Source organism: Myxine glutinosa, chromosome 6, assembly GCF_964187855.1.
Source record: "Myxine glutinosa chromosome 6, kmMyxGlut1.1, whole genome shotgun sequence".
In the NCBI taxonomy this organism is placed as follows: domain Eukaryota; kingdom Metazoa; phylum Chordata; class Myxini; order Myxiniformes; family Myxinidae; genus Myxine; species Myxine glutinosa.
The window spans coordinates 139,631,674-139,644,737 of NC_136266.1; the positions used below are offsets into that span (position 1 = coordinate 139,631,674).

Here is a 13,064-nt window from a genome sequence, read left to right on the forward strand (position 1 = left end):
TTCTCTCTATTATGTGCATGTCTAATTGATGTGCATGACTGGTACAGGTGACCTGGTCCTTTGGTATGCTGACCATGATTGGTATGGGTGTGTTGATCCTTCCCATCATGACCTGGAGGTGGTTCATCTTCATTTCCGCCCTTCCAGTTTTCGTCATTTTCTTCATGACCTTTGTAAGACTCAACATCGTCATTTCGAACAATAAGCCTTTAAACTTGCGATATTGAGATTATGTCGGTTCTGCTTTGTTTTGAATTGAAATTGTCTCCAAATATGCCAGATTAAACATCATGGCAGTGGATTAAACATCCTCCATGAGTTTGGGTTGTTGCATGTCAGCGTTGTGATTATTACCCTGTAAGAATCACACCTGTTGTTGCTCTTAACATGAGGTACATCCTGCCTCCTTGCTTTGTGCTCAGCATTTATAGGAGAGAACACAGATACACACCGGAAGTTGATTTGCCCTAGGTCAACGCATGCGTATGCATGCACATGTGCGTTAGTTATCTCTTCCATACATACGCCTTCGAACCTTTTTGGGTAAAAAGGACATTGTTCAGGGACCTGTCTCGTCCCAGATTTTATGTCCGGCCTGGCTGTTGCAGGCGGACGATACAACATTGAGTTATACGGATGGGATGTGAAGACTGTTGGCTGTCTCATTAATGTCGAGTTTTTTTTGCCCAGCGTATTGACATTGTCAGTACTCTGTCTGGTGAGGTTCTAAACTTGGCCCATAAACGTGAATGTCACCAAACTTGATAGGGTTCAATCTCTTAGATTCAGTAAAGCACAGGTAATTTTTACATGGGTCACAGTTTGGTATGCTAACAAAAGTCTCGTGATTCTCATCACATTGTATGATTTTTTTGGAATGAAAGGCTACATTTTTGTAACTAAAAGCATCAATTTGTTTAGCCGAGTGTAATGTTGACATTTTTATGCCTGCGCCGACAAAGTCGTCGGAGGCATTATGTTTTTGGGTTGTCTGTCCGTCTGTCCATCCATCCGTGATGGGTTTTCATTACTGTGATAATTTGACAACGGCTGAAGGGATCTCAGTCAAACTTGGTGCAGGTATGTTTAATGAGGTAAAGAAGAACTGATTAGATGTTGGGGTCACAAAGTCAAAGGTCAGAGGTCATGTTAGGTAAAAATCCTGTTAGCACGGTAACTTGTGAATCGGTGATGGGATTCTGACCAAAGTTGGTACAAGTATGTATTATTATGCGAAGATGAACTGATTTGATTTTGGGGTGAAGAGGTCAAAGTGTGTAATAGGTTTATAACTTGTGAATGGCTGAAGGGCTCCAATTCAAACTTGGTACAGGTATGTGTGATGTAAAGATGAAATGATTAAATTTTGGGGTCAAGAGGTCAAAGGTCAAATGTCAGACATCCTGTCATGTAAAATTCTGTTGCCAAGCTAACTTGTGAACCAGTCATGAGATTATCACCAAATTTGGTATAATTATATATTATGATGCAAAGATAAACGGATTAGATTTTAGGGTGAAGAGGTCAAAGGTCAGAGGTCCTGTTAAGTAAAAATTCTGTAGCCACACCAACTCGTGAACCACTGATGGGATTTTGAACAAACTTGGTATACGTATACCCTCGGACCCCATTATTCACGGGGGATACGTTCCTGGAAAATCTGTGAATAATGAAACCCACGAAAGCGGGGCATTGCTTCAATGGAAAAAGGGGGGATAGGTTCCCGAGTCAGGAAAATCCGCAAATAGAGAGGACCAAACCGCGACTAGAGATTCAAAATCCACAAATGCTGAGGCAGATCACGCCACAAATGTCAACGCTAATCAGCAAAGGTTTTATAAATAACGAATGCAAAGCCAACGGCTTGTGAAAAATTGTTTTTTGCACCCCGGAAAAACCGCGAATTTGTGCAACACAGCTGTGGATAAGGAAAAAAACCGCGAATTCGCGGAACACAGCTGTGGATAAGAAAAAAAACCGCGAATTCGCGGACACGGCCGCGAATAGAAAAAAAACCCCACAAATTTGCGGGACACTTTTCCGCAAATAGAGAAACGGGTCGCATTGCAGAACCCGCGACTACGCAGAACCCGTGAATAGCGGGGTCCAACAGTACATTATGATGCAAAGATGAGCTGATTATATTTTGGCATCAAAGGTGAGGAGTGAGGTGATTTGTGATTTTGGTGAGGTCAGAGGTCGTCAGGTAAAAATGTGATATTTGAGAAACAGCTGAATGGATTGAAATCAAACTTGGTACAAGTATGTATAATGATGTAATAATGTGGGCGTAAGCATATCGGTCGAAGTCGTAAAGTCGAAGAGCGTCGTTCTCGTTTTTTTTCTGTTCCATGCACCCTTTGTAACTTGCATTTATGTGCATGCTAACCTCCCAGGAAAGTGTGCTGTATGACAATCTATATGTACTACAAGAAACACATTCTGTTTGCAGACTTGTAAAGAGATGAGCAAATGTCGTTTCAGTGGCTTCCGGAGAGCACCCGTTATCATATGATCTGTGGCCAAACTGAAAAAGCAATTGCAACTTTGGAACAGATTTCGCGTTTCAATGGAGTACCTCTCCCTGCAGGTACCCTAGTGGCCAGCACCAAGCAGGTACAGTTGTCACCTTCCAAAACTTACTGTGCTACATTTCTGGTTTATAAATTTGGAGCTCGAGACCTGTGGGACCCACGGTAATTGTTGAAACTCCAAAATGTTCACTCTGCTTTCTAGGAGGTCTTGGGAAGAATAAAAGACCTTATAGTGGAAAAACAAAGACGAACCACTTTGCTGCTCTGGTTCATCTGGTAAGTACGTTTTGGTTGGCATGCTTGGCACTCCTATCTGAGCACATACAGTCATGTGAAAAAGTAAGTACACCCCATGTAAAGTTTTGACTTTTTCAACATATTTCAACATACAGCTATTTGATCTTCATTTCAACAACATTGATCGATAAAGGTGATATAATATAACAAATATCATGAAACATTTACATTTTGTAGTCCATTGTATAATTTAAATAAACATACATGCAAATTTCGCATGTGGAAAAAGTAAGTACACCCCGACATTTATCACTACTTCAAATACCTAAAATTAGAATCAGGTGCACCAGCTCAGGTGCAAATGATTAGAACATCGTTAGAGAGGATCTTGGAGGAACCTGTCTTATTTAAACCTCAGACATTTAGTTTTGTTTGCTCTTTGTTGTTGAAGTGTGTGGCGTCACCATGCCTAGATCAAAAGAGATCTCTGAGGCCTTCAGAAAGAAGGTTATAGATGCCTACGAGTCTGGGAAGGGATTTAAAAAGATCCCCAAACAATTTGAAATCAATCATTCGACTGTCCGGAAGATCATCTACAAGTGGAGAAGATTCCAAACAACAGCAAACTTCTTCAGGCCAGGCCGCCCCAGCAAGTTCAGCCCAAAAGCAGACCGCAAGATGCTGAAAGAAGTCTCTAATAACCCCAGAATGTCATCACAGGATCTACAGGTAGCTCTTGCCACTGTCGATGTCAAAGTGCACGAGTCTACCATTAGAAAGAGCTGCACAAATTTGATCTACATGGGAGGTGTGCCAGGAGGAAACCTTTGCTGTCCAGAAAGAACATTAGGGCAAGACTAAAGTTTGCCAATTAACACCTCGGCAAAGACCAGCACTTCTGGAACAATATGCTCTGGACAGATGAGTCAAAGATAGAGCTATTTGGCCACAGTACCAGAAGACATGTTTGGCAAAAACCAAAGACAGCATTTGACCACAAGAACCTGATACCAACTGTAAGCATGGTGGTGGAAATATTATGGTTTGGGGCAGCTTTGCTGCATCAGGACCTGGGCAGCTCACCATCATAGAATCCACTATGAATTCTTCATTGTACCAGAGGGTGCTTGAGGATAATGTGAGGCCATCTGTCGGAGAGTTGAAGCTCAACCGAAGGTGGACCTTGCAACATGACAATGACCCTAAACATACCAGTAGATCCACCAAGGAATGGCTGAAAAGAAAGACATGGAGGGTTCTGGAATGGCCAAGTCAAAGCCCGGATCTTAAATCCCATCGAGATGTTGTGGGGGGATTTGAAACGAGCTGTGCATGCAAGAAACCCCTCAAACATCGCACAGCGGAAATAATTCTGCTTGGAGGAGTGGGCAAAAATTTCTCCCAGTCGATGTCAGAGACTGGTAGACAGTTATAAGAAACGCCTACTTGAGGTTGTTTCTGCCAAAGGGGCAATACCACCTATTAGAGCCAAGGGTGTACTTACTTTTTCCACATGCGAAATTTGCATGTATGTTTATTTAAATTATACAATGGACTACAAAATGTAAATGTTTCATGATATTTGTTATATTACATCACCTTTATCTATCAATATTGTTGAAATGAAGATCAAATAGCTGTATGTTGAAATATGTTGAAAAAGTCAAAATTTTACATGGGTGTACTTACTTTTTCACGTGACTGTAGTTACCTACTATTAATATTAAGCCTTTCCCTCCCCCCCACCCCCCAAATAGAAATGTCAAACTACGCCTGTGGTGCACGTGTATACCATCATGTACTACGCTTCTGCCAAGTTTAAACAAATTGGACAATGCATGTCTGAGAAATTGTTGGGGACATGTTTAAATACCAAAATGGCTGCCAGTCGGCCATCTTGCATCCCATCGCGAAACAAAATGACGTGCATATGTATACTGTCATGTATTGTCTTTGTGCCAAGTATGAACAAAATTGGTCCATACATCTCTGAGATATGGTTACGGACTGACGGACGCATGAGACCCAATCCATAAGCCCCTGTTTTGGATCAAGTCCAATGGGGGCTAATGACGCATGGAATTCTTCCTCAACAATCTCAGACCATCCTGACAATAGAAACATCAAGACCTTACACAGCACCTGGTCTGTCTTTGTATGGGGTGTAACACGCATTAAATCCACATGCGTGTTTGTTAATTTTACTTGATGTACCATCTCTGCTGTGATGGGGATTGGCGGGGACAGGTTGCCAACTTGTGATACGGAATGTGGCTTATACATTCGTGTGACCTCCAGTCCCTTCAGAAAGTATTCACACCCCTTGACTTTTTCACATTTTGTTGTTACAGCCTGAATTTAAAATGGATAAAATTGAGATTTTTTTTGTCACTGATCTACACACCAATACCCCATAATGTCGGTGGATTTCTTTTTGTAACAAACTAACCAAACTGGTCAACATACTTGGCAAAATTATTTCGCCAAATAACAAACGAGCAAATGGACCCAAATGCAACACCCTATCCTCTGACTAAAGTAATAAATGTTTTGGGATCCATTATCAACTTTGAGAAAATTGTAACTTGTTTCCTGTTTTGCATCCCTTTCTTTTCTAGTTGTGGCCTGGTTACATCTGATTCTGATGTACCAGTACAATACTCTGTTAAAGAGCCTCAGTGCTGCCTAAGCAGTTTCTTGGCAAGGTTAATTGGACTGGGTGGTTTTCCATTGCCTTCCCAGCAGTATTTGGGGCGATAGCTCACCGACTCTTCTCGAAGGACCCCATGAGATCTTTAACGTCCACAAACTGGATCTAGCAGATGGGACGCTGTTTAATGTCCATCTGAGGGACCATCACAATGTCCATCACACTCATGTCTAATGTCCATCACACTCATTGATCATACACCCTGCCTGTGAAACACCGGAATGGGCGTTTATAGCTGGGCCGAGATTTGAACCCAGGTTACGTGGCTTAGAGGAGAGAGTGTGCATGACTCATCCTGCCACCTGCAAAGCTCTTACCACTTAATAAATCTAAAACTTAAATCCACGATGTAATGCGCTTAAAGGATTACCACTCCAAAGTGCCACTCAAATGTGGGACCTAAACTAACCACAACTGTCTCCACATTGGCTGTACCCTTAACAGGCTTGTGAATTCATTTTCCTACTATGGCATGGTTCTGCTCACTACTGAGATGATGAAAATGCCCAATAGCTGTGCAGGTAAACACATATCTCTCTTACCGTCCTTCTTTTCTTTCTTTCATCTTCTAATTGCATCATTCTTTTTTCTCTCTAACTGCCCTGTCCATTTTATACTGAACTTCATTGCAACTTGGTTGACAATTGTTCAAGGTGTTTTGATTGGCTGATTCCCATCCCACTTTCAAATTTATTGTCTGTTTCTCTTTGGATACAATTTTGTTTTCCTATTACTTTTAATTATTTCCATGTATTTTTTGCATACATTCCTGACTTATCTATAGATTTGCATCAATCTATTTGGGTATTAGTACTCCTTTTGCCTTTGATAATGTGACATCAAATACAGTGATCGAATGACAAAAATGAAGGTTCTGTGATGTTCGAATTACCATTTTGACCAAGAAATGGATTTTCTTCGATCACATTACCTTTTATTACCACTGCCACCGAAGGTGGATGGAGGTTATGTTTTCACTCCTGTCTGTCTTTGTTTGTCTGTTTGTGAATAGTGTTACGTGCTCCTCCCCGACCCCCTGGTCACGGTGTACCTCCGAGCCCCGAGAGGAGTCACGGCAGAAAAATGTGTTATTCTGTATGTCAAAAATCAATGGAGAAGCCACCCCAATTGTTACTCACAAACAAATATTGTATTAAGATCACACAAGAATAACAGTACAACAATAATAGTATTCAAAAGTACAATCAATATGTCCTATGATGGTACCATCAGTTTTGTAATATATAACTCACTGTGCTCCAAATGAGTGAAACAAGAACATCCCCAATGTCTCTTATTCCTGGCTTCAAGACAAAGTTGCTTCGCTCCAGCGATTGCCAGAACGATGTCCAATCGAGACCAGAATCCCATTCAGATGGCAAGAACAGTCCCGCTGCCAAAGTGGGGCAAAGGCGCCCTCAAGACGACTGAGAGATCACACCCTCAGGTATGGACGTTCCACAGCTCACAGTCGGCGACACGCAGACTTTCCACTCAAAAGCCACGTCACACACACACACCCCAGATCGACGTCTGAAGGCGGTGAAAATGGTCGAAACGAGACGAAACCATGAGCGAAGTGCAAGTCCTGCGTGAGTCAAAATGGCCGACGGCCCGGTCTCGTGGCGCAACGGCACGACGATGATTTTCTCCTGAATCGATCGCAAAACCTGACACACAGGTTAATCTGTCACAGCGATAACCACTCTGTCACAGAAATCCCTTTCCTGGGAAACCCAAAAGTTCACTCGTGACTCTTGCTCACCAACGTTCGCTCCAGACCACAAGTAGCTCGGCTCCTTCTTGTCCGACTCGCTCGCTCCGCCCTCTTTTTTCCTCCTCTTCCTCCTCGTCGTTCCGTTCCCAATCCGGTTTCCTGTTTCTTTTAACATTAACTTTTTTACCTTTTGAAAACAATAATAGTACATGGAATCAGAAATATTTACAGTGGATGAAAACCACCACAACGGAAGTGACGAATCCGTAACAATAGGATATCTCAAAAATCTGTGGACGTGTTTGGACGAAACGTGGTGGACAGACAGGTTGTGTGTGTGACGGATCTATTCGATTTTAGTGAAGATCTGAATACGGATCTTTATTTGAGAATTATTTAATTTCTATGTAATTCTTTACCATTGAGTAACATGGATGATCTTTATCCTATTACCTCTGCGCAATAGGAAGCTAGCCAAAGCATGAAAAAAACGAGAATGTCACTCGGCAGAGCCCATACCTCGTCCAGGCTAAATAGCTAAACGTCCACAAAGTTTTGAAATATGCTATTTATCGTTTTTGACCCAACCCTCACAATGGTGAAGAATCGCTTGAAAAATTCTACTACCAAATCCGAATTCGGATCTTCACCAAGATCTAATCATTTCGTCAATGTCACACACCCAACTTCCTTACCAAACATAATCCAAATCAGTCAACATCTTTTTGAGATATTCTGTTCACAAAAATCAGACAGACGGGCATAACCTCTGCTCACCTTCTGTGGCGGCGGATTAAAAAACATTCAATGGCATGTTTTTTTTTTAAACTTGTCAGCCATACTAAATGTACTTTGGATGTGAAGAGGACCCCCCCCACCCCCCTCCCCCCAAAGGACTGTTATGTCATGAAGTGACATTTATTCTTATGATTTTACCAACACAATTTTATGAAGATTATGATCACCATAAGACTTTTTAATCTTATGGTGATTTTTAACTTCTTATGGTCAGGTGGTTTTCACCAACAGTTAAATCGGTGAAAGGCGAGTCACTGGCTCCTTAAAATGGTTGCTTCGAGGACATTGGGCTCATTAGCCTTGGTAGGCATTTCATCCAGGAGAAGGAAATTCGGAATCCAAATCTGCCTCTGCCTTATAGTTCAGGTTTTGAAAGCTGAGGCAAAGGTTTAGTGGGGTAAAGGCAGCAATCATTTCCAAAGTAGGTAGCCTTCGCATTTAACCTGTGGGGCCACCCTTGGGTAAGGTGTACTCTCGATCAGTGAAGCCATGAGAGCAGGTGTTGGATGGCCATGCAGGCAGCTGGCGCATATTGCCATCAATGTCTACCTGTCCATGATGATGCAGAGGGTTTTCTTGGAGAGAAAATGGCGAGTATCACCTGTCTGGTAAAGCTACTGCCTGGAACAAGGCACTGGCAAACCACTTCCATACATGCCAAGGAAACAATCGTGATGAGAAATGAAAGAGATATACAGATATAACTACGGTGCCGGATGATGAGCCCCAAAGGTATGAAAGCGCCCAAATAGCTGCTGAGGAACAGCAAAGTGGTTGCATGGGTAGGACTGGCCGTTATGGTGGGACTGGATCAAACCCGCAAGGAAATCCAATCACTGAGGTCACCAGAATTGAAAGTCGAACTCTGAGGTTCTCAAACATTCACCAAATTGGGACATGGAATGTAAGGTCAACGAAACAGGGAAGTTAGATGTAATAAAGCAAGAGATGGAGAGGTCAATAACTTAAATTGGTGGATAAGTGATGGACTGGCTTGGGGCATGTTCAATCTGACAGACACGGCATGTTATTTTGTCGTTACAAAACCTGTAAAAGAAATGGAGTGGCAGTGATTTGCAAAAAGACGACAGCTGGGTCAGTAATGGAACAACCCATTCAATGATAGGTTAACATAAGTGAGGTTGAAAGGACATCCAGTGAACACCATCATTCAGATATATGCTCTAACTCCTGCCACAGATAAAAATGAGGAGTTTTATGGAGGTTTGTGTCCCCAACCCAACACTCTCTGTACCCACCCTTCCCAGTCATACCAATTTGTTACTGGACTCTATCTTTTGTACCTCAGAAGGTGGAGAAGTTGTGTCAACCCTTGATACTGATTCTGCTACTGGCCTGGATGGCATCAGCTTATGCGTCCTAAAAACCTGCTCTGCTGCTCTTGCACATCCTCTCTGCCCTTTTCACCATATCATTTGCGCTAGGTCATCTCCCATCTGCTTCGAAATGAGTTAACATCACTGTATTACATTATAAAAAGGTGCAAAAACAGATCCTCTTAACTACAAACCAATCAGCTTACTTCCAATCATCAGCAAGGTCATGGGAATCCATCATCACAGTTGACATCACAGGCTTCGAAAAGCCGAGCAATGCATGCGGGTGGTTTGTTTCCTGTAGGTTGGGTCCGCCCGGCATTTTCGATTCTGGGGAGGAGGCATGCTATGGCCAAGGTTCCAGGCGCCATCCCTACGTGAGGCTTTGCGGCCCCATGCATGGTGGCCCAGCCTCCCCCGGTCGGAGCACCACGCCCGCCAGGGGGCGAAGCTCCGACCTCTCCTACCCCCCTCAAACCGTGCCATTTTCCTCTTTCACCACGGCATGGCACCGACCATACAGGGCGGGGCCCGGGACGAATCGTGCACGCCACCGTGGCAACGATCCCCGCCGGTCCCCACAGTACACAAAGCGCTACACGCCCTGAGAGCTCGCGTCGGCTATACGTTGGCCTAAACGCTAACCCCTCGGTCTGGGTCAATGCTTGAGCTGCATTCTCACACCACGCGACCCTTTCCATACTCGCACATTGATGCACTCCAGCGCCTCCCATACACCCCCTGCATTCCGTTATTGCACTTTCTCTTGCATTCTCTTTTCTTGCACACTCAGGTGCACACCACTCAGGCGCACTCACGCTGCTCTCACACTCTGTTACACACTTGGCCATCGCACACCCTCGCGCACACTCTCTGGTTACATCCTCTGTAACACCCACGGGTGTGCACTCCTGCACACACCCCATCAGCGCACACTTACCCACGGGTGTGCACTCTGGCTGCACACCCAATCACACGCTCTGGTGTGCACTCTCACACACTCTCCTCGGCCATTGCACTCTCTATATCACACTCTGTTCCACACTCCGTTCCACACTCGCGATCCGGCGCCGTTCACACACGCGCGCCATTCACCTTCACACAGTGCACCACGGACCTTCCACGAGCGCCCGGGTGACGTCGCGATCCCAAGCGCGCGAAAAATCTTTTCGCGCCAAACACTTTCGCACCATACATTTTCGTGCCATACATTTTCCTACTCACCTTCAGGATTCTCTTCTCTTCCAACCGCACCTGCAAACTTTCATTTTGGTTAGGCAGCACGGCATCACAATGTGAATCCAGACTTTGAGTACATTCCATCTCAATCTCCGATTCATGTACTAACTCTGCCGTCTCTTCAACCCCAATTTCCACTATAATTTCTTTTTCTTTATTAAGCTCGACGACCGCTGGCGCACATAAAATAAAATTTTCAAATTCGGCGGCCGTCGGCTTTTCCATACCCCGTGTCGCGATTTCTACCCCGGTCATTTTAACTGCGCCTTGCTCAGGCGCGCTCTTCCCGCGTTTCTCAATTCGCGTTACCTCGTCACGTACCAATGCGACTTTCCCGCTCGACCTGCGCCCTATGTCTTTCCCCATTTTTTTTATTTGGCCACCTATTCTGTTTCCAAACCCCGCTAACCCGTCTTTCATTTGGCCACCCATTTCCTTCAATTGGCCCCCCATTTCTTTCATTTGGCCACCCATCTTGTTTTCCAATCGCTCATTCCGAGCATCCATCTTATGCTCTGACTCTACCATATAGGCCCTCATTTGTGCCATGGTGTCCATATAAGATTGCATATCCATAACCCCCACTTGCGCAGCGGGCGCGGCCCTCGCCGCCATGTGCGAGGCACCGCCATTTTCTTCCCCTGCTACCTCTACTGCTGTACCCTCATCAATTGCATCCTCCATTTCTCCCAAATCTTCCCGGGGGTCCTGGGTTGAATCTAACTCCTCATCCTCCTCATTTACCCCCACCGGCATCCGACCGTCTTGGTTATCCATGGCACGAATCTAAATTTCGGCCGATCATAATTTTGAGTGCATTAGGCGCACCTCATGTCCAATCCCACTCCCCGACACCAATTGTTGCGGCCAATATGCAAAATTGGTGTCCCAAATTTGGTCTAAAAAATTTAGTCCCAGGTTCCAAATCCCACTCCTGACACCAAATGTTGCGGATCTCAGCGCCGGCCTTTTCCCCTTACCAAGGGGGGATTAGTCCCCTTGTCTTTGACTAGCCGACGGGACCCGGGACCTATGACGTCCTTCCTGGACAGCGTTAAATAGGGTTTTAGGACTAAGAATTTGCTATTACCTAAGTACGAACGCTGCCCAGAAATGAGGAAATACACCCCGTCCAAATCACGGGTGTTGGTGGATACGCCGAGCGGTAGCGAACCCGTGACCCAAGCCGTTATCAAGGACTAGATCCCGATCCGAGCGGTTCTTAATCGTGCCATGCTTACCCAATGGAGGAAATCATTGAAACGGTCGAATTTGGAAGAAAGGAATAACACGATTTATTTACACTTTGTACAATAAGAAGAAGAAGAAAACACAGTGCAGTCTTAAACAGTCTTAACTTATCCCAAGACAAACGGGTCCGTTCACACACAGACACTCACACAGGGATTGCAGATGAACAGGTCAGCACGTCCAGGAATGGCGTCCGGGCAGCTCTTCCTCCGGTCCCCAACTCGCACCGCGAAGAAGATGGATAAAGACAGCAGGAGCTCTCCATGTGTCGTTTTCGCGCACGGGATTATTACAGGGCGAATGGTAGGGCTGGCTTTGGTGGTTACACTTGCGGCTGTGGCCGCGTACGTAATAAGCGAATCATTCAATATGCACTTCTCAATCAAGGCTCGAAACTGTTGTGTGCACGCCGGTCCTCTCAATGCTCCAACAAGGGCTTGGCTTCAGTCCTCCCAATACAGTTCTCTTGCAATGCGCGATTCCTCTCAGTCAACGAGTCCTCGTATCAGCCAGTTCGCTCAGTCCTCGTACCAGTCCTTTCAAGGGCTTTGTGCGCTGGCTTATATAGCCTTGCCCAGCAAACCCTCTCAAACGTACTAGACGCTCTGTACCACGCCCTATCAAGCCATGCCCTCTCAGCCCTGGTTGGCTGTTGCTCTTACCGTCACCACCTCTGACACGCTGCTTGACGCGGCCACACCTCGACCCTCGCACTCCTCCCTCTTCTTAGGCCTACCTCATGGTTACCCGACTAGTTTCGAGCAAAACCAAGGGCAGCGAACGCTGCTGGCGGCCAAAGCGTAACAAACTTGAGGGATGCCAAATGGGGTGCGGGATCGAGTTTGCCCATGATGAAAATGAAGGGTGGCCGCAAAATGAAAGGACCTAAGCTCAATTTTTATTTTTTTTATTTTTTTTATTTTTTGTATACAAGATCGAGGCTCGTGAAAGAGCGAACATTAATCACACAGAAAGACAAACAGACACACAAAACAAATAACATCGGGAGCGGTAGACAAGATGGGGAGAGAGGGGGAAGGACACAAACACAACATTTGAGAGCAGGGACTGAGAGACATGGAGACATCGAGAGAACTGTGGGAGGGAGAGGGCTTTGGGGGGAAGGCATGGGAAGGGGGGGGGGGGGGGTGGGAGAGGTATAAAACGTATGGACACTGCCAAGACTTCCAGGAAAGAAGTTGGAATTTCAAACAAGGTGGATCTGGGGTGAATTAGTGGGG

The 13,064-nt window shown here is 45.0% G+C and overlaps 1 protein-coding gene across 1 annotated transcript in view; it reads left to right on the forward strand.

The window, feature by feature from the left end:
- Positions 1-13,064, forward strand: part of LOC137430362 (synaptic vesicle 2-related protein) — a 92,457-nt gene that overhangs the window by 40,701 nt on the left and 38,692 nt on the right. Inside the window, exons 8-11 of the mRNA XM_068121174.2 lie at positions 48-173; positions 2,485-2,616; positions 2,737-2,810; positions 5,926-6,002. Coding sequence (XP_067977275.2) covers positions 48-173; positions 2,485-2,616; positions 2,737-2,810; positions 5,926-6,002 — 409 coding nt within the window. The remainder of the gene's footprint in view (positions 1-47; positions 174-2,484; positions 2,617-2,736; positions 2,811-5,925; positions 6,003-13,064) is intronic.